At 41.4% G+C, this 21,334-nt stretch overlaps 1 protein-coding gene across 2 annotated transcripts in view; it reads left to right on the top strand.

Moving 5' to 3' along the window:
- Nucleotides 1-21,334, top strand: part of RELN (reelin) — a 383,519-nt gene that overhangs the window by 296,741 nt on the left and 65,444 nt on the right. For both annotated transcript variants that reach the window (XM_078394334.1, XM_078394333.1), the window contains 11 exons: nucleotides 174-381; nucleotides 4,915-4,991; nucleotides 12,715-12,873; nucleotides 13,704-13,892; nucleotides 14,052-14,325; nucleotides 15,927-16,067; nucleotides 17,111-17,288; nucleotides 18,011-18,095; nucleotides 18,855-19,037; nucleotides 20,062-20,233; nucleotides 20,339-20,441. In XM_078394334.1, the coding sequence (XP_078250460.1) occupies nucleotides 174-381; nucleotides 4,915-4,991; nucleotides 12,715-12,873; nucleotides 13,704-13,892; nucleotides 14,052-14,325; nucleotides 15,927-16,067; nucleotides 17,111-17,288; nucleotides 18,011-18,095; nucleotides 18,855-19,037; nucleotides 20,062-20,233; nucleotides 20,339-20,441 (1,769 nt within the window). The remainder of the gene's footprint in view (nucleotides 1-173; nucleotides 382-4,914; nucleotides 4,992-12,714; nucleotides 12,874-13,703; nucleotides 13,893-14,051; nucleotides 14,326-15,926; nucleotides 16,068-17,110; nucleotides 17,289-18,010; nucleotides 18,096-18,854; nucleotides 19,038-20,061; nucleotides 20,234-20,338; nucleotides 20,442-21,334) is intronic.

Here is a 21,334-nt window from a genome sequence, read left to right as displayed (position 1 = left end):
GCTGGCCAGATTAAAATTTATATTGGTACTGTACGAGAGTGAGGTGTTTGCAAAAAAGGGAGGATGTAAAGTAATCTTTGTGAATTATGTAACACCTACAATTTACAAATCTTTGGTATCAAGCACTGTTTCAATAAAGCATCTTCCATGTGTTTTTCCTTTCTCTCCTCAAGCCTTGCATGGAACCTGTGTGTCTAATGTACCTAATCACAGTGAGATGTTTGACAGATTTGAGAGAAAGCTGAGCCCTCTCTGGTACAAGATAACTGGAGGTCAAGTTGGAAATGGCTGTGGAATACTCAGTGATGGAAAATCTCTTTACTTCAATGGGCCTGGCAAAAGAGAAGCAAGAACATTCCCTCTGGATACCACAAGCATCAGGTCAATTGTACATTCAGCTTCTCAAAACTTTTGTGTGGTATGACACTGCTGTTCCATTATCTGGGCCGGGGAATGAAAAAGATGCAGATACTTCTTGTGTGGATGAGAATTTGGATGAAGTGCTTTGCCCATAAGGTTACAGAAATTTGGACCATTAGGCTTAAATAACAGAGCTTTTGTATTACACTAGCACTGTACAATCTGGAATCAGAGAGGGGTTATAAATTTCTTCCAAACTACAGTCCAAGACATATCTGTTCAGAAATGCAAACAGAAATGCACAGAGTTCAGTGGAGCTCTCTCCTTTTTATAGAATTGCAAACCAAACGCATAGGATTGCAGTGCAAAGAAAGGACCTAAGGGCTCTCCTGATGGTGCACAGAAAGGCTGGAAACAAGGAAACAAAAGCTGGTACACTCTGTTTCTGATGCTGCAATCAATTGTGATTTTGCAACGGCCATGGAAAAATGCAATAGGAACAAAATAGTCTCATTGAAAAATCTTTTTCACAATGAAGTGCTGATGGAAGCCAAACAGTACTTGAACAGCTGTTGACTGCCTTGCTGTCATCCCTGTAGCATCATCTTTTTGTAGCCATTTCCCATGGAAAAACCCTTCTGACCTAGATATTTTTGGGGGAGGAGAGGAGCTTCAAACAGCAAACTATACTTCTTAATGCTTTCTCATGACAAGCTTTAGCTACAAAAATTAATATTTTGACTGGTAGATGTACAAGAACACAGTCTTCTTTTTCATCCTAAGTGGAGTCTATGGGACTTCCACTGTTGTAGAGGCCAACCAAGATATGGAAATCATGATTTCTCCATTTCAGGGGTATCATAGGCTGCTCATGATGCCAGAGCAGACCAGCAGCCCCCTCCCATTTTAGGATGTGGTGCCCCCCTTGCTCAGTCCACAGATTGTCCTGTGTGATATTACTGATATATCTCTAGCTCTGAAAGTCTCTTGAGACATGTCCTTGGCCCCTTCAGCACCTTTCTTGCATGGCACAGTATTTTACTCATAGTATTGACACCCTGTATGCTACTGTCAAGAAATCGGGAAATTGAGGGTTTGTGGACTCTGGTGCTCTTTTTAAAAATTCAGGTTTTGCGCTGAGGTCCTGGAACAAGCTGATTGAGAGAAGTGGTGCAATGTGCACCAGTAATAAGAAGGGAAGAAGACCTGCAGTTTATTGGTGTGAGAATGGCCTTCAAGGCCAGACTTGCTCATTCATTGGTACTGAGCTAGTTGGGAAGATGGCTGGGTAAAAAGAGGGGGCTGAAACTGTGCTTACCTTTGTGAATGTTCATGGTAACTCAATGACTGATTGGAAGATCTTCTGAAAGAGCCCAGAAGCTATAAGTATAAAAATAGGGTCAGAAGTTATGTTAGTTAGCTTAGTTATTTCTTAAGAGATGTTATGCTCATTCGCTTTCTTGCTGCAAGGAATATACTTGTGAATGCTCTGAGATTACAAACTTAATCCATTCCGGAAGGAAGTTTGTAAGTTGAAAAGTTTGAAAGTTTAGTCAACATTTCCTATAGGAATGCATTTAAAACCAATTAATCCGTTCTGGCTGTTTTTGGTTCTTAGGTCGAGGGGTGGTTTGTGACTCGAATCATTAGTTCCCATAGGAACTAATGCAAAGCCGGTTAATCCGTACCTACCACTAATGGCAGAATTTTTTTCTTTTTTTCCCTTTAACTGAAGATGACTTATTTTTTTAAAAAAAGGAAAGAAAAGAGGGAGGGAAGGAGGGAACAGACACCTTTTCAACAGAACACCTTGAAAAGCACCTTTTCAAACAAGACAAGCCAAGACAAGCACCTTTCCCCCCCACACATTTTTTCAGTTCGTAACTCGAATCTAAGTTTGTAAGTTGAGTCAATATTTTCCTATGAGAGCTGTTTGTAAGTCGAAATGTTCATAACTAAGGCCGTTTGTCAGTCGAGGGTTGACTGTATGCTGAAGCTATGATAGAGTGCAAGTGCTAGAACAGTTTAGCTAGCTCTCTCATTTTCTTGTGTGTTTGCTCCATATTGCCCCTACCTCAAGCTCTTAATTGGTTATGTGCTCCAAAACTTTTTTTTAAACTTTCTTTGCCACGGTTGAAATTGTTTTGGAACTTTTTTGTTCTTTTTTACTTTTTTACCATGGATGTGGTGGCTGTGAGGGTTTGTCTTTGAGTTCTATCTTTTTCTTCAAAGGAATCAGGAGGCTTTCTTAACTTTGAAATACTGTAGAGGGAAAGTTTATTGGAGTATTTAACAAGAATGCAGTGTCAATGAAATTGTCCCATAACTTGTCACCTGTCACCAACGGGTCTGACAGGGGTTTCCATGCTTCATTTAAGAATGGGTTAGTCTTAGAAGTGTTCCATGGACTGGACCAGTCAGTCACCGCTTTGTCTTTTAGAATATGTCTGGTCTGTCCTTCCAGTAAGGGAATGGCTTCGTCCTCTGCGAAGTTTGTCCACCCGTCATCGCTGGTTGGGGAAAAGGTCGCCCAGGGTCCTTCCGGTAGTATCTCCTCCTCATCCACCCTCCATGCCAATCGCTCCCTCCTTTCTCTTTCAACCTTCTCCTTTTCCTCCCTCAATCTCCTTCGCCACTCTTGAGCCTCACCTTCTCCCCAATATGAGGGTCTGGGGGAATCTCCCGCCTCCGGCGATAGTCTACCTCTTCTTTAGGCACTTGCAGCTGCTCCCAGACTCCAGTCCATGGGTCCTGCAGCCAGACCCATGCCCAACCTGGTGGTAACTAACTGTCCCCCCCCCCTTTATCTCCACTGTCCCCGTCTCTATCTCCACCCTCTTTCTTATCTCCGTTCCCGCCAATTCCACGGGGGCTGGTTCCTCTATCCTTAACCTGCGCAACTCTTGCTCCAAGTCTCGGGTCTCAGTGCCCCACTGCTCTCTTTTCCGAGGAGCTGGAGTGGGCGAGGTCTGAATCTCCCTTTTCATTGTCTGTGGAAGGGACAGCACTTTGACAAGAGAGGTTCTTTACTCTCGCCCCCGCTCTCACAGTGGCATCCAGCAGGATTGGTATAATAGTCAAAATGACCTTATGGACTTTTGGGAGCTCCCTGGAGGCATTGCTAAGCCAGGTTAAACTAAGAAGAAGAGAAAATTCCCCTAGCCATCAACACATTTGGCCCTCCTGGTTTCACTCACACCAGGGCAGCTACAGTAGTTTTGCTGAATGGTTAGTGTGGGCCTCCCTGAACCTGGGGGCCCTTTATAGCTAGCTGCCAGCAGATGGTCCACATGTATTTTTCTCTCTGTTCTTGAAGTTGTTCCCATATGATACTGTTTGCTATCAGATCAATTGTTTGGTGGGCTTTCCTGGGAGCTGCAGAACCAAGGTAACAGAGCTGCTTCTCCCCCTCACCACCTTAAACCTAGGATATATGTCTTGTTAGCTACAGCTGGCAGAGCTCCTACCTATATTGCATATTCTGCAGCTGATGAATGAGGACTTTCTTCTCTTTTAGAACGCCCATATCATCATAGACAGGCTGGTCCTCATCAAAAATAATGCACTTGTTGTTCCCAAAGTTCTGAAGTCCTTTTTTCTTTTTTTGAAGTGGAGCTGTATAAAAGTGAGAGAATACACAGTGTAGTATAGTGAGTAGAGCAATGGACTAGGACTCTGTGGACATAGGTTCAAATCTTCGCTCAGCCATGGAAGTTCACTGGGAATGTGTTAATCACTCCTTAAATATCTTACTTATTAGGGTTGCCATAACTCAGCTTCTACTTGACACACATAACATATAACATAAAAAACAAAGTCATGAGCAGCCATCATTTAAATAATCTAATATTCAGACATACGAAACATCATTGTAGCTTAATTTTTTAAAAAAATTGACAAGTGATTCTTTCAAATGATATTAATCTATAGAGGGGATTCCATTTCACAAAAACTACAGAATTTGATGCAACTTCCTAAGAAGGATTTCTCCCCTTCTGGCATCCATTAGGCATCATAATTTACAATTTATCCCTGATTGTATATTAACTTCAATGTGTAGTCAAAAGAGTGTGATTACAAAGCAATGAGAGAGTTAAAAATTAACATAAACAAATGAAGTATTTTAAATTCACATGAAACATTGGCAAGTTTACATGGTTGTGCAATATTCACAGAAGAATGTGGAACCAATATTTTTCCCCCAAAAAGGGAATTATGCAATATGTGTATTATTGGTACCTGATCATCTTTTTCAATAGAACAACATGGATAATGGGAAAGCAAGGTAGGGAATAAGGACTGACCAGTTTATACAGCTCATGGCAAAATGACAGAAGGTATATAAAGGCCTGATTTAAAGGACCGTCACAGATTTTCACATTTTGTATTTACAGTACTAAAAAAATTGACCAGTTCTAAGTATGAGTAGCTGAACAATAGCTTATATAAAATATAATAGCTAAAGGAGCCCCTGTACTAGGGGACAGGTGTTTGACAAACTTTATCAATGGATTTTCCTCTCTTGAAGTAATTTTTCAACATTTTTGTCAACAGATTAGTTCAATTTTACGTACAGATTGGAAGCAAAACAATTGGCATAGGTTGCAACAAGCCCAGAGCCCGAAATGAAGGTAAACTCACTTTTCTTTAACTGACTTCTTTAACATCACTAAACCATATTCTTGAAATTATATTTGCATTTTATGAAGGACGTAAAGTTTAAAAAAAACCTGAAATAATGATTGTTCTCCCGTCTTATCTTATTTTGCCAAAATGCCTCTCCATATGACTGGTATGTGGGGAGAGGTGCACATTTAACACCTTGGTGGATCTCTTCCATTGACCTGGGACACCAATGACATCACACTGTAATGTCTGAAGCCCAGGTTGGGGCTCACTGGGCAATGTCTCCTTGACCATGGACTCCATGGACTCCAGATTCTTGTTTCTGCTGAAACCCATCTTTATTAGGGTAGGAAAACAAGGTACACTGTTAAGTTGGGTGCCTTGTACTTCCTGCCCCAATAGCACACTGTGCGGCTTAGCTACCTTTACTAGCCCCCTGTCCCTCACTGTCCCCAGTTCTTCTCACTGGTCGACCAGAGTCTCTAGTCTGGGGCTGAGGTCAAGTTTGCAACATTGATCCCAGCCAGCTACCACCTTTTAGGGAGGGCCAGTGATGCCTAGCCAATAAAGGTCCCCAAGCCTTGGCCAACTGTCCTGCTTCTGAAGGATCTGCTGCAGCTGGTACTTGTGCCTCTTTCTCTGCCAGGGCCACTTCTGGGTAGCTGTTTGTCTGATGGGACTGGATTCAGATGGGTGCCCATTATGGATACCAGGTCAGACAACAACTGGTACTCCTGCGCCACATCCTCTACCTGGGGCAAAGCTGACCCTTTCATCCATCTATGGCTCCAGTTTTTGCTAACCCTACAGAATAGAAGAGAAGGCTCCTCAGAGGCCTCTTTCCAGTCCTCTGACTGGGCAGCAAGCCTCTCTCCTCATCCTCATTTGAACCCAGCTCCCACAATCCTACCTCAGCTCTGGCCTCACCCTTCAGATGTGGCTCATTCACCTCTGGACTCCCATCTGGGGGCCCACTTGTCTTCTACACCCTCAGAACACCTTGCCAATAGTGTCTCCAGTAGTCTACTGGGGGGGGTGTTCCAGGGTAGATGGTCTTCTGGTGACAGCTGAAGCATTCCCTTCATAGCACTTCCTGCCCACCCCCGCAAGACAGCTGTTTCCTTATAAGGGGAAAGTAATGAGCTACACAAAACAAAACACTGAGGAAGGAGCTAATCCATCTCCTTGCCTGTAGAGATTACCACCATGAAATGTTCTTGTCATCTTTCAACCCTGCCTCTTCTGTGTACTGTTTCTCAGTGCTGTGAGGGAAGGAGAATGCATGCTTTTATGGAAGCCAATTGGATTGATCCTGCATACCTATGGAGCACATCACACACAGTTTCCTCACAGCTAATGCTGTACATGTCCCTGATGTTTATGTGTGAGAGTAAAGCACAGAATTTGCTATAAACAAAGTAAGCCTTTGCACATATGGCATGATAGACAGATGCATCCATGCAATTTGGGACCTGCATGACTGATGTTCTAGACTTTTAGGATGCCTTCCTACACTGCCAACAGTTGTACCATATTTATGTCAATGGGTTGGGAAAGCTGAGAATTAGTAGACAGAATGTAGGCTATGAAGAAGATAGGTGCTACATGAATTCAATGGCAGGGTTACCAGAGTAGGGAGTAGGACTAGACTCTTTCTCATGTATCAATGAGCAAAGCTCTTACTCCTCTTGTAATATTTGTTTTGGTTAGCTTTTCATTTTCTTGAGAATGAGACTTTTGTGTAACTGAATAATAATGATGTTGGTAGGGAGTGGGGGTGACCATGTTGTTCTTTGGGAGATTGGAGAACATAGCATTGCCTAATGAAAAATGACACATATATGATTTTCAGCAGATAAATAATATTCCAGTGGCAAATTTCCCATCAGCAGCCATATTGTAAAGCACAATCTATGTTCTTACAGAGTTAATTTCCTTCTGAATCAAAGTAGCTAGCAAGGAAATGAATGAAACAAAGCCATCATATTGTAAATTTTCATGCCAGCTGTTGCTGCTGAGAATAGAAATAAATGTGCTTCACAATATGAGTAGAAGGTATGGAATTCACAGGGATGCTTATCCTCATGACATCTGGACAAACTCTTAGCTCCATTACAAAAACCACAGCAGAGCCGTGGTCTGTAATATCCACTCTAGCAGTCTGCTGACATCTTATGATATTATACTTAGAGGGCTATAGAATATACCATATTAATATTGTACTAACATGAGATTAAATTTTCATGGTAGAAGGATTAATATTTAGAGAGAAATAGGCCAAACATTTCAATATCTTAGAGAAGAGAAGTGGTGTTTTAAAGATCACCATTGACCTTGTAGGAAAAAGTACTGTATTACTAGAAAGGGTAATTCAACAATTGATGATTAATTATGTGTGATTATTAAATGAGGTTGTCATAAGTAACAGTGTCCTTCTGTTTTTCATATGGCCTTTAAGCATGTGATCATACACTGATGTCTAAACTAATTGTGCATGAACTCAAAAGAAGGTGTATGGTAGGGTACAAATTACTTCTGTGATAGTGCTAAAAGGTGGTTGGTCTGATTTTTATCCATATAAAGTGCCAGCACCATGGGAACAGGGTTTAATGCAGAAGTCAAGTGCACCTTCAACAGACTGAAAACTTATACACCAAAGGCCTGGCTCCGTATGTGATTTGCAGCTGACTGACATCTCTGTCTTAATCCAGTGCTGCCACTCTCAATGTAAATCTCCCTAAATCTTCATCAGAGTACTCCAATATGGGAAATTTATACTTATCTACTCATGAAATAGAATTACCCATTTGTATCAAGATATTTAAAATATAGTAATGTTTTTTTAAAAAAATAATTTCAGAAACAAGATTTATAAAAATTTATAAAGAGCATTTGTATTAGTAGCAATTGCAGTGGCATATTCCAGTTCTGCTGGAACGCCATAAGAGTAAGGTAGCTGACGGCTCTGGGGTGAGAGAAGAGATCTTGCTGTATTGCTCCTGGGGAAAACCTATGAACACACACTCTTAAATAAGAAAGAAACATGCATGTCCCCATGCTCAGATGTGGAGATCGTATGTGCTCCTCAAATTTCTAAAAAAAATCTAACAAAAAAGTGTTTCAGGAGAAAGAAAGGCTATTTTAAATGCTGAAGGATTACTCTCTACCCTCACCCTTCTTTAAAGGGTACCTGAGTCTCATGCAGTGGAGAAACAATGGTGCTTTTAAAAAGTGGTCTAGATTCTTTAAGAAGCAGCCTTGGGTAACGTATAGCCTTTTAGATGTTGTTGGGCTGCAAATTACATCAAACCTAGCTAATAATAAGGAGTCATGAGAGCTGCCATTCCAATAACATTCAGACAGATGTGTTCCCAAATCCTTTTTCAAAATACTAAAACTTTTTTTTAAATCAGATTTATTTGTTTTTAGTAATGCAGTTTTATGCACATTACTTGGAATTGCTTTATAAGACTGTAAGGGGAGAGGTTGTCACAGTTGTGTTCCCATAAATACCTTTCAAATTGGAGGTCCATGCTGTTCGTAATGAGGAGGCAAGATTCTGTAACGAGGAGGGAAGAAATCTCCTACAGTGAGTTGGATGTCAGGTTCCCAGAAGTTAGGCATCCTTCAGTCTCGAAAGACTATGGTAGCGTGCTCTGTATGGAGGGCTTGGAACAGCGCCTAGTGTGGCTGAGAAGGCCAATTCGAGAGTGACAGTCCCTTCCACACTGAAGACAAACCCAGTCTGTCCCCTGTCCGGCTCCCTGGTTTTGCTGCTTATGTGACTTCCTCTTTGCCTCGGCCTGCTGGGCAAGAGTCTCTTCAAATTGGGAGAGGCCGTGATGCACTGCCTGCCTCCGGGCTGAACGGTCAGATGTCAGGGTTTCCCATCTGTTGAGGTCTATTCCTAAGGCCTTCAGATCTCGCTTGCAGATGTCCTTGTATCGCAGTTGTGGTCTCCCTCTGGGGCGCTTTCCCTGCACTAATTCTCCATAGAGGAGATCCTTTGGAATCCGACCATCAGCCATTCTCACGATGTGCCCAAGCCAACGTAGGCGTCGCTGTTTCAGTAATGTATTCATGCTGAAAATTCCAGCTTGTTCTAGGACTGCTCTGTTTGGAACTTTGTCCTGCCAGGTGATGCCAAAAATCCGTCGGAGGCAACGCATATGGAAGGTGTTCAGCTTCCTCTCCTGCCGTGCACAAAGGGTCCAGGACTCACTGCAGTACAAGAGTGTGCTTAGAACACAGGCTCTATAAACCTGAATCTTCGTATGTGTCGTCAGCTTCTTATTGAGCCATACTCTCTTTGTGAGTCTAGAGAACATGGTGGCTGCTTTCCCAATGCGTTTATCCAGCTCGACATCTAGAGAGAGGGTGTCAGAGATGGTTGAGCCGAGGTACACAAAGTCATGAACAACCTCCAATTCTTGTGTGGAGATGGTAATAGAGGGAGGTGAGTCCACGCCCTGGCCCATGACTTGTGTTTTCTTCAGGCTGATTGTTAGTCCAAAGTCTTGGCAGGCCTTGCTGAAATGATTCATGAGTTGTTGGAGGTCTTCAGCAGAGTGGGCAACAATGGCTGCATCATCTGCGAAGAGGAAGTCCCGCATGCATTTCAGTTGGACTTTGGTCTTCGCTCTCAATCTAGAGAGATTAAAGAGCTTTCCATCTGATCTAGTCCGGAGATAGACGCCCTCGGTTGCAGCTCCAAAGGCATGCTTCAGCATGACAGCAAAAAAGATCCCAAAAAGTGTTGGTGCGAGGACACAGCCCTGTTTCACTCCGCTTTGGATGTCAAAGGGGTCTGATGTTGAGCCGTCAAAAACTACAGTGCCTTTCATTCCCTCATGGAAAGATTTGATGATGTTAAGGAGACGCGGTGGACATCCAATCTTGGGAAGTATTTTAAAAAGGCCATCCCTGCTAACCAGATCGAATGCTTTTGTAAGGTCTATGAAGGCCACTAAGAGTGGCTGTTGTTGTTCCCTACATTTCTCCTGCAGCTGTCGGAGGGAGAATACCATGTCAGTGGTGGATCTATTAGCTCGAAATCCGCACTGTGATTCTGGATAGACTCTATCTGCAAGCACCTGGAGCCTCTTCAGCACAACACGGGCAAGCAGCTTCCCTACCACACTAAGAAGAGAGATGCCACGGTAGTTATTGCAGTCACCCCTGTCTCCTTTGTTCTTGTACAATGTGACGATGTTTGCATCCTTCATGTCCTGTGGTACTCCACCTTCCCTCCAGCAGAGACAAGAGACTTCATACAGTTCGGTGGCGATGATCTCCTTACCGCATTTCAGCACTTCAGCAGGGATGTTATCCTTTCCAGGTGCCTTGCCGGAGGCGAGGGAGTCCAAGGCCGCTTTTATTTCTGCTAGGGTTGGTTCGTTGTCCAGCTCTTCCAAGACAGGCAGGCACTCAATATTATTTAATGCTTCTTCGGTTACTACATTCTCTCTGGAATATAGCTCAGAGTAGTGCTGTACCCAGCGTTCCATCTGCTGTGCTCGGTCCTGGATAAGCACACCTGTAGCAGACTTCAGGGGAGCAGATTTCTTCTGTATTGGACCTAAGGCCTGTTTGATACCGTCATACATTCCTTTGATGTTACCTGTGTCCGCTGCTAACTGTATCTGAGAGCAGAGCTGGAGCCAATAATCATTGGAGCATCTCCTGGCAGCCTGTTGGGCTTGACTGCGAGCAGCTCGAAGAGCTTGCAAGTTGTACTCGCTAGGACAGGCTTTGTATGCTGCTAGAGCTCTTCTCTTATCCTCGATGGCTGGCATTAACTCCTCTGAATGGGCTTCGAACCAGTCAGCCATCTTTTTGGTCTTCTTGCCAAAGGTGGACAAGGCGGTGTTATAGACAGTGTTCTTGAAGTGTTCCCATCGTTCAGATGCATTTGCATCAGCCGGACCTGGAAGGGCTTCCTCAAGTGCTTGGGTAAATTCCTTCACTTTTCTTTCATCGCAAGTCTTGCTGATGTCAATACGTGGTCTTCCTTCCTTTTTCGTGTGATATACTCTCTTTGTTCGTAGTTTTACTCTACTACACACCAGGGAATGATCAGTATCACAATCAGCACTCTGGTAACTGCGTGTGATCGTAATACTAGGAAGGCTGGAACGTCTAGTGAGGATTAGATCAAGCTGATGCCAATGCTTGGATCTTGGATGCCTCCAGGAAACTCTGTGTTGCAGCTTTGTGTTAAAGAATGTGTTGCTGACACAAAGACCATAATAGCAGCAAAACTCCAGCAAGCGTTGGCCATTTTCATTCATCTTTCCAATGCCAAAACGGCCTAGACAAGTGGGCCAAGAATTATGATCAGCACCAACTCTAGCGTTAAAGTCTCCAAGAATGAACAGTGCCTCTCTTTCAGGGACTTTTTTGATATTAGCTGCCAGATCGTCGTAGAATTTGTCTTTCACTTCTGGAGTGGATGACAGTGTTGGTGCATATGCGCTAATGAGGGTTACTGGTCCTGCTGATGAGTGGAGCTGCAGAGACAGGATTCTTTCACTCCCCACAGTAGGTGGAACAATGCATCTCAGAAGAGTATTTTTGACTGCAAAGCCAACACCATATTCCCTGGTCTCATTCGATGGTTTTCCCTGCCAGAAGAATGAGAAGTTTTTTTCTTTGACAGATCCAGAGTCTGGCAGTCTTGTCTCTTGTAAGGCAACAATGTCCATCTGCAGTCTACTCAGTTCCATGTCAATGACAGCTGTCTTGCGCACATCATCTATTTCTTGCAGGTCGTTAGGAAAGCCGTAGTCAGGAAAGCCAGGGGTCATTGTCCGTACATTCCAGGTGCCCAGCTTTAGGGCAGAAGTTTTCTTACGATTGTTGCATGGTGCACAGTTATCGATCTGCTTGTCGGGTTTGACCCTAAACCCCACGCACCCCGTGGAGTTAACAGACCGTGGCGAGGTAGCACCTTACTGGCTGGGGGCTGCCCAGCTTAAGGCGGGCGGTATCTACCTAGTGAGGTGCAATGACCTCTCCCACCGTCAGAAGTAGCCCCTGGCGTCCTGCTCTACGCCAATTGAGCAAAGACTTATAACCGGTAACTGCTACTTCCCGTGTTGTTTCGACGCTGTATGCGAAGCTGGAGTGTCCTCTCCAGAGCACGAAGCCTGGGTAAAATAATATGGAGGATAGGCTGTTACCCAAGCAGCAAATCCCCCCTCTCCACGTCGCTGAAATGGTCCAGTGGAGAGGCAAGAGCCAATACAACTGGTTCCAGCAACGTCGCAGGAGTTGGCAGAGTGACACAAAGTGCCTCCGGGACTCCAGCTCCGGATTTTGCCTCGAGGTTATCTCCTGAAGCCCTTTCCATGTGTGGATATAGCCACAAGGCAGTGGAGGTTTAAATTCGGAGTTTTCCTTCTCCTAGATGGGCTGCCTTCCAGGGCTGACGAGCCCCACCTACCCGGCCTGCTCTCTAATAATGTGGGAGTATGCACTATAGGATATTATGTGCGCCACAAAGTAGTTAGAGGGTTCCCCTCATTTATCAAAAACTGAAACACATCTAGAAATACCAAAACCTTTGTTTTAAAAGAAGGGGGGAATTACATATATGGTGCATTAATCTACGTGATAAATTTAGAAGGTAGCTTTAGTGTAGTTTGCAGTTGATCTCAGATTTGCAGTTTGATCTCAGATTTTCAGCAGACCCTTACCTAAATTCCTTTATTTTGTTTTGATTTGCAGGACTTGTTGTTCAGTATTCAAATGACAATGGAATAAGCTGGCATCTTCTACGAGAATTGGACTTCATGTCTTTCTTAGAACCACAGATTATATCAATTGAACTGCCTCGCGAGGCCAAAACATCAGCCACTGCTTTCCGATGGTGGCAACCTCAACATGGTTTGTAATATGAGCATGTACCTTTGAAATGAAATTTCATTGAATCGCTTTTAGGCTCTAGTTATGATTAGGAAAGATATGATTTTGGTAAATGAACATTAACATGACTGAACCAGAAAACATCAACAAAATTCACCGCTGGTCTTTTCAAAGTTGAAGGCAAAGTGCAGTTACATGGATTTACATCCCATTGATTTAATTCCATTTTTTATTTAAGTGTGCTTAATTGTGTCATGATAATAAAGTGCAAACTTCCACATGTTCTCTGAATTCCAGCTGTGCATATGGTACAATGAGACAAATACTTAAAAGTTTTCCCCTTTTGCAGATAGCACGAAGTCCCATGTATGATTATGGTATTACCTTACTGCCTAGAGTTTGCGGACCATCGGTTGCTGCTCAGTTGGCCTCTAGTTAGAGTAAAAGGATTTAGGCCAAGCTTTTGGGTAAAAGAAGAGGGTTGGTATGGCACTGAGGGTTCAGTGTCCTGTAAAAGCAGGTACTTCTCTTGCTGATATTGATCTTCTTTTACCTGGACAACCTATCCACTGCCATCTTGCACCTAACCCACACCAACAAAGTTGGCACATCATCAGGGATAAATATTGGAAACCTCCAGGTGTTTTGGAACTAACCCTATCTAGCATACCTGATAGTGAAGGAATCCAAGAGATGCAGTTCAAATTATCTAGATAGCCTACCCCAGAAAATGGGATAAAGATTTTTCTCTAGGCTAAATACCTAAACTTGTTGAGTTCCATAATTTAATTAAGTCAATTCCAGATGCAAAGTACAGGGAACAATGGTCACAAAGCTCTGTCTGTTTGCAGGAAAGCATTCGGCACAATGGGCTTTGGATGATGTCCTTGTAGGAATGAATGATAGCTCTCAGACTGGCTTTCAGGATAAATTTGATGGATCTGTGGATTTGCAAGTGAGCTGGTACAGGATCCAAGGAGGTCAGGTAGACATTGACTGTCTGTCAATGGACACAGCTCTCATATTCAGTGAAAATATAGGTAAGACTCACATTTTACTGAAATATAAATATACTAAAGCTTAAAAAAAATTCTGAAAACTGCAATATTTTATAGTGTGCTGGAAGAAATTAATTGAAACATATGCTCAGAAATAAGAGGAAGAAGTATAATGATCTTTCCCCTCTACATTATTTTTAGGAAAGCCTCGTTATGCTGAAACTTGGGATTTCCATGTGTCGGATTCTACTTTCATGCAGTTTGAGCTGAACATGGGCTGCAGCAAGCCGTTCAGTGATTCACATGGCATTCACTTCCAGTATTCTCTAAACAATGGGAGGGACTGGCATTTGGTGACCGAAGAGTGTGTTCCTCCCAGGATAGGCTGTCAATATTACACTGAAAGTTCAATTTATACTTCAGAAAGATTCCAGAACTGGAAGCGAATCACAGTCTACCTTCCACTTGCATCACTGTGAGAACCATTTTCTTGTCAAGGCTTTTCTTTTTCATGGTTTTACTATAAAAGGGAATATAATATTAAGCTGAGTGCATGGCATAACTGTAACAGAAACTGCAAATGAATGATTAGTAAGAATGCATTAAACCAAATGTCTTATTCTAATTCATTGGAATGCTTACAAAGAGGGCCACCCTAGAATAAAGTAACTGTTCTCTCTGCCATCAGATTTAAGGCTCTGTTTTGTCACCAAATCAAATTATCACATCATTAGTCCTTCTCATAGCTAAATTATTTTCCCGTGACCATGAGGCTGGTAATGAATGGAGAATGTCTGGAAAACAACGACCCTGTTTTGAAAGCTCTTCCTCTGACCACCAGTGCTGTGGCCATCTCATGTCTTTCCACATGCTTACTCCACATTATTGACTGGTGGTGGTGGGGACGAGGAAGCAGAGAACATGGCGATGTCACATCAGCTGTTTGGGGACCCAGAACACTTCTTGCCCACCAAGAGATCACCCACAGCTGTTCACAGTTTGACTCTTTATTGAAGGGTAACTTTATGATGGATATAAAAAGGCCATAGCTCAGACTGGTTGCAGCAGAAAAGTATTGGCACAGCATAAGGAGATTCCGTCATCAGGTTACCCCCTGTCATCCAATGCCCACCTTCCCAATCTATTGCTGGATAGCCAGGATTGGCAACCTGAAGTGGCCATGTTCCCTCCAAACACCAGCCTACTAGGGGAAGACCCATTGGTATCAGCTGTGGGGGACTCTGGTGGCCCCCCTGAGAGGGCTCTGCCTTTGTCAGTTACCCCACTCCTTACCCTCCAGAGAAAGAAGGCCCCGTGCCTGGGATAGGGCTGAATGTCTGTCTTCTTCACCAAGGATCTGTTCCTGTGTACAAAATTGCTCCTGCACTGTAGCCAATCAAGCAGTGACAAGAAGGTATAGCAATCATTACAGTGTAACAGCATGTAATGCCCGTCTCCTTGTATAAGCATGTGATGCCCCTCTCCTTATATAAAAGGGTGTTTTTTTAAAAAAAACAAATCTAGAAAACTTAAAAGGACATGATTTAATATGGAAATTATTTCAGGAAGTCTCTGAAAGTCAAGCTCAGGAAGGAAAATCAACCAGTGAGATCAGTTTTGTTCCTGCCTGGGAACTCAAGATAATGTCATTATCAGTATCTGTTAATTTAGAATAAATTCAGACAACTCACATGCTGGACATTTCAGAGTTCTTGACTTTCATGTAATAAGAGCAGTCTTTTGTTTTTTTTGTTTCTTAAAGAGTAGAAATGTTTCATTTCTTATAGAGGATTGTTTTACTTCACTATATGTTCAAAACTAGTGTTTTATATGAAATGCAATTTGTATGGAATTAGACGGGCTCTGGAGTGAATAGCTATTTGTTTATATTTCCATTTTTAAAAAATAAGTATTAAAAGGTTTATCATTTTAATTATATGTATGCATTTCTGCATGCACCATTGCCTGCCCTATCTACCCTTTTTCCCTGTTTCTATTCTCTTACGTTTTTTTGTAATGTGATCTAAAAATGGATCTGCCCTGAATTATGCTTCTTTATGTATGTCTCTTTCTCAGATCTCCCAGAACACGCTTCAGGTGGATTCAATATGACTATACTCCTGGTGGGGATACATGGGCTATTGATAATGTTATCCTGGCTACTGGATGTCCTTGGATGTGCTCAGGCCATGGAATCTGTGATACTGGCCGCTGTGTGTAAGAAGACAAATATTTCATTCTTTTTTGCTTTTTGGGTTGTCATCCATGTTCCATCTAACTTTCCGCCCCACAGGGTTGGGCTCCACACCAACACACACGACTCAGCTCTCCCTGTGTGGGGTTCTGTTGCAACCAAAACAAAAGGGGCTGGAAACAATCGTTGTAAGTGCATGGAGGAGGAGGAAAAGCTGCACAGAGGGGGACGGAGTCATGTGCTGTCACACAGTTGCGCACCTTACCGGGAACCTTGGTTGTCATATAAATATTGGCCATGTTGTGTTGTAGCAATAACCTGAAACTGCTGAGCATCGTGACAGCATGTTTGTTCCCCTGGGTCCTCCCACCGTCTAGAGTGGTTCAATGAACCAGAAACTAAGGAAAAACCAAAAGCCTCCTGCTACTTCTAAACCAAGCCCATTCATTGCTGCACTAACAAGCTAGGCACAGTAAACTGGCTTCAGATATTAGGACAGGCAAACCAAAAGTCTGTGTCCAAATGTAACCCAGAAATTTTGATTTGCTGTGCGAAGACCTTGGAAGTAAGTTTTAATAGATAACTAGTTATAATTCATTTATTTTTTCAATAACCAAGGGATAACTAACTAATAGTACAGTTGCAACTTCAGTATAGTTAATAGTAAAAGGATAGCTTCACTCTTTTTGTGATGCAATTGGAATATTTACAATTGTTACTTCTGTAGCTCTGCGGTTGTGGCCTCACTAAACGGTAGAGGAGGAATGTCACATGGTTCGGGTGCTGGCTCATGCTATACCTCATGGTGCGTCTTTATGCTCTGTTGCGGGTGCTGAGGCAACCCTGAGCAGACAAGAAAAAGGCCACTGCCAACAACTTATAGCATTATGAATTTTTAAAAGTAGTAAAATGGTAACTAGTCTGGTAACTTTTAGGAAGAGGCAACAGCAAAGTGCTACTTTTAAAAAATTGTGACTATGACAGCAATTCCTTTTTTTTAGTTCTTGGAAGCGTCTTATCAGTCAGTGGATAATACTCCTGACCACTTCCCATAATATGTTGACAGGTGTGACAGAGGTTTTGGAGGCTCTTACTGTGTTCCTGCTGTTCCTCTCCCTTCTGTTCTGAAAGATGACTTCAATGGTAACCTCCATCCTGACCTGTGGCCTGAAGTCTATGGAGCTGAAAGGGGAAACCTAAATGGTGACACCATTAAATCCGGAACTACACTCATTTTTAAAGGGGTTAGACATTATTTATGTTTGAATGCTATTTAAATACAAGTTGCTTTCTAAAACCCTCAGTGTTATTCTCTACTAATTTCCAGAATCCTGTCAATTTATTTTTCACCAATGTTTTCTATGCCCACTTTGGTCCCTTCTTATCTCTCCCTCAGAAATGTTGGAAAGAAACTTAACCCTTTTTATCCTATTCAATCTTGCTCACAGATAAATTATTATGTGCTTAACTGATATTAAACAATTCACATGTGGGGACTGCATTCGGTTTTTACATGAAGGAGAACCATTAATTTGACAATATGCCTGATGTAAAAATCATTACATTGAAGGACTCCCTCTGGATTTTAATACAGAGGCATGTTCAAACCAATCCCCAAGTGAATCCAGAGCAACTACAGTCTCATCTGGGGGACTGTAGGAGAACTATTCTTAGTTCTTTTCATTGGCTTCTGCTTAAACCTGTCATAGAATAATCATCTGTGTCTGATTAGATCTCTTTCCTTATTTCTCTTTACATTTCCTCATATAGTATTCAACCTTGCCTGTCACCAATCTATTGTGCTTCCACCTTTCTGTATTATTTAGAATGGTGGTGAACAACATATAGCTCTCCAGTTGTTACTGCACTACAGCTTCTGTCTTCTTTCATTCACAAAGCGGAATTACAATTACTCTTAATTTGCCCTGTGTGAAATAGTAATTCTGTATCTGTTATTTGTCTATAGGAAGGGCTGAGAATGCTTGTTTCAAGAGATTTGGATTGTACTAACACAATGTACATCCAGTTTTCATTCAGATTTTTAGCCAAAGGTAAGCCTAACATTTACTTTTCCTTTGCTTCCGCAGTTTTGTTTATCCATTGCAGCTGTAATAAATTAATATAATGCTTGCCTAAGTAGCAAAAACACAGCTAGTCCAGAGACTGTTATCAGTTCTGAGCCAGAATCAAGGGGACAGTGAACCCTATGATGGTCAGAAAGACACTAACATATAATTTCCTATAAATTGATTGAATGATTAATCATTATCTGCAGTAAATTTTCCTCACAGTATTGCCTCTCTTCCTCTTCTTTCTTCTCTTGATCTTTGGCCCTCTCTCAAAGAGCCAAAGATCAGATGACAGAACATGTTGGTATTATGTCATAAGTAAACAGTTTTGATTTGAACTTCAGAAACAAAGCTGTCCCACACAGACAAATGCTGTCATTTTTTCAGTAATTACTGGATTGTAACTGAGAAATATATAATATCCACAATCTAAGAGTTTGAGCTGAGTAACATTTTAATATTTTAAACATGACTTTGAAAAATAGTTCATCTATAAATCATTATCTTTTGGGAGGAAATTATTCTTTTAAAATAGAAAATACATGTAGGACTTAGTCCTACTAATTTATTGCAATGACATTTTTGGCAAATTGACAACCTTATTTCTTTGAGAATTTGCTTGTATTCTGTCCTAATTAGAAATGCCTGTAACTCTGTAAGCACAGTACCATAGTACCTTATAGCACATTCTCATAGTGACTTCTGTCTTGCCGTTATGATGTGTTCTTTTTTAAATCCTAGGTACCCCAGAGAGGTCTCATTCTATTCTGCTTCAATACTCCGTCAATGGGGGTATAACTTGGCACTTGATAGATGAGTTTTACTTCACTCAAACAACGGACGTGCTCTTCATTAATATCCCACTGCCATACATGGCAAGAACGAATGCGACTCGGTTCAGGCTCTGGCAACCTTATAACAATGGTATAGATGAATTTTTGAAGCTATTTTATCTATTGTATTTCATTTCGGCCCTGCCCATCTCTGAAAATATGGATCTTGAGACAATAATTTTATATACGTTTTTAAAACATTTTAATAGTCTGACTTCTAGTCTTTTGCTATATTGTTTCCTACAATCCTATCCTTTTATTTTATTTTATAAGTTATCCTGAAAGTAGTTTGACCTCCACTATTGAGATCCTTGTAACAAACAAATAGGCTTCTCTAGCTTGCAACTAAATTTTTATTGATTGATTGATTGATTGATTGATTGATTGATTGATTTGATTTGATTTGATTTGATTTGATTTGATTTGATTTGATTTGATTTGATTTCTATACCAACCATCTGGCAGCCAAGGCCATTCAAATTAGTTATCTGAAAGACCATCCAGGGAGCAGGCAAGATTGAGTGGGATGCTCTTAGAGCCCAATGTGCTGGAATTAATGGTTGAAATCCTGTTGGTGTTTGTGGAACGTAAAGTTATACCAATGTAAGTCTGCTGGGCGTTAGTCGCAGACAGTCTGGATAGCCTAAGTGGATTGCACAACCTTTAAAAAAAAAAAGCAACGGAGCCAAGCATGAGAGATCAAGTAAGAGTTCAAGAGCTGTAGTTTGTCTTCCACAAAGCTGCCTATTGGAGGATTTGGCAGCTGAGCCAGGGAGTGGTAGAAAGGAAAAGAATGTGTTATTGGGTCCAGGTGTGCATTTGCAGAAGTGATACTTGGATAGCAATTCTGCCTTGGCACAATTATAGCTGCCACAAGGACGTTGTGCTACATATTTGACAATATTTCAGTCACTGTATCCTACAGAAAGACACCAGTTACTTCCTCATGCCTTGACCAATAAGTGTCAGTATTTACTTGGAATGGACCCAGGAAACATACAAAAACACTATGGAGCAGAGCCAAAATATTTTGAACAGTAACTAATTATCCATAGCTGTATTATATTCTTTACAAACAATAAAATTAGTTATAATAATTATGTTCCTTTTCCTAGGTAAAAAGGAAGAAATCTGGATTCTAGATGATTTCATTATTGATGGAAACAACCTTAAAAATCCTGTTATCCTTCTGGATACCTTTGACTTTGGTCCAAAGGAAGACAATTGGTTTTTCTATCCCGGTGGCAACATTGGGCTTTATTGCCCATACTCTTCCAAAGGAGCACCGTATGTATTAAACTTAGAGATATATTTATGTGGAGCTCTTTTAGGTGGAAAAACACTGACTGATGAAAGTTGGTAACTGAGTTGTGAGCTTTGTTTCTCTAATAGGGAAGACGATTCTGCAATGGTATTTGTTTCAAATGAAGTTGGGGAACATTCAATTACAACAAGAGATTTGAGTGTGAATGAGAACACTATAATCCAATTTGAGGTATGTATCACTGCATTTTTTTTCTTTTCCTGCCTATATGTAGTTATCTTTCCTAGGACTGCTGTAGCCTTTTCTTCCTCGTCTTGTGTTTTTCTTAATAAGAGGAGGGAAAAATATGTTTCATGTATATGAATAACGTTATGCCCAAGAAAATCTGTTTCATGCAGCGAGTTATACCCAAGCAATCTATATTATGTGCCTGTTCATTCAGTTGATTGTGCTGTTTGCAATGCAACCTGTTATACAGTGTGCCTGTGGAACTGCTTGTTATTTTCAGCATTTATGCAACTTCAAGTTATGCAGGCACACTTATACAACAGAATTTTAACCAAAATTCAAATTCAAATTTTATTCAAATTTTAGCGAAAGGCCATTGAAACATTGAATCTGTACACAAAACCAATGACAAATCAACAAAACAGCATCTTCATAACCTTCATAACATATATAAAAAGTTCCGAAAACCCTAGAATTTAAAATATACAGTATACAGTACTGTGGTGCCTCGCAAGACGAATTTAATTTGTTCTGTGGTTAATGTCGTCTTGCGAAAAATTTGTCTTGTGAAACACGTTTTCCCATAGGAATGCATTGAAATGTAATTAATGTGTTCTTATGGGCAAAAAATGTCAGAACAAAGTCAAATTTAGTTTACAAAGGGTTTATTAAGTGCTCTTTAAAGCCATACATATTGTGCAGATGATTTCAAAAATTTCAATCAAAAAACTTTAACTTTTAAACATCATAGAAAAACATTTAAAAATCAGCAAACATGAGGCAAGAACAAAAAAGGGAAAACATTCGTCTTGGGAAGCATGGCCATAGGAACATTCGTCTTGCGAGTCATCAACCCCATCGCCAGAACCATTTGTCTTGCGAGTTTTTTGTCCTGC

This window comes from Pogona vitticeps, chromosome 5 (assembly GCF_051106095.1).
Source record: "Pogona vitticeps strain Pit_001003342236 chromosome 5, PviZW2.1, whole genome shotgun sequence".
Classification (NCBI taxonomy): Eukaryota; Metazoa; Chordata; class Lepidosauria; order Squamata; family Agamidae; genus Pogona; species Pogona vitticeps.
The sequence above is the reverse complement of the archived record's forward strand: the minus strand, read 5'-3'. Positions and strand labels throughout refer to the sequence as shown.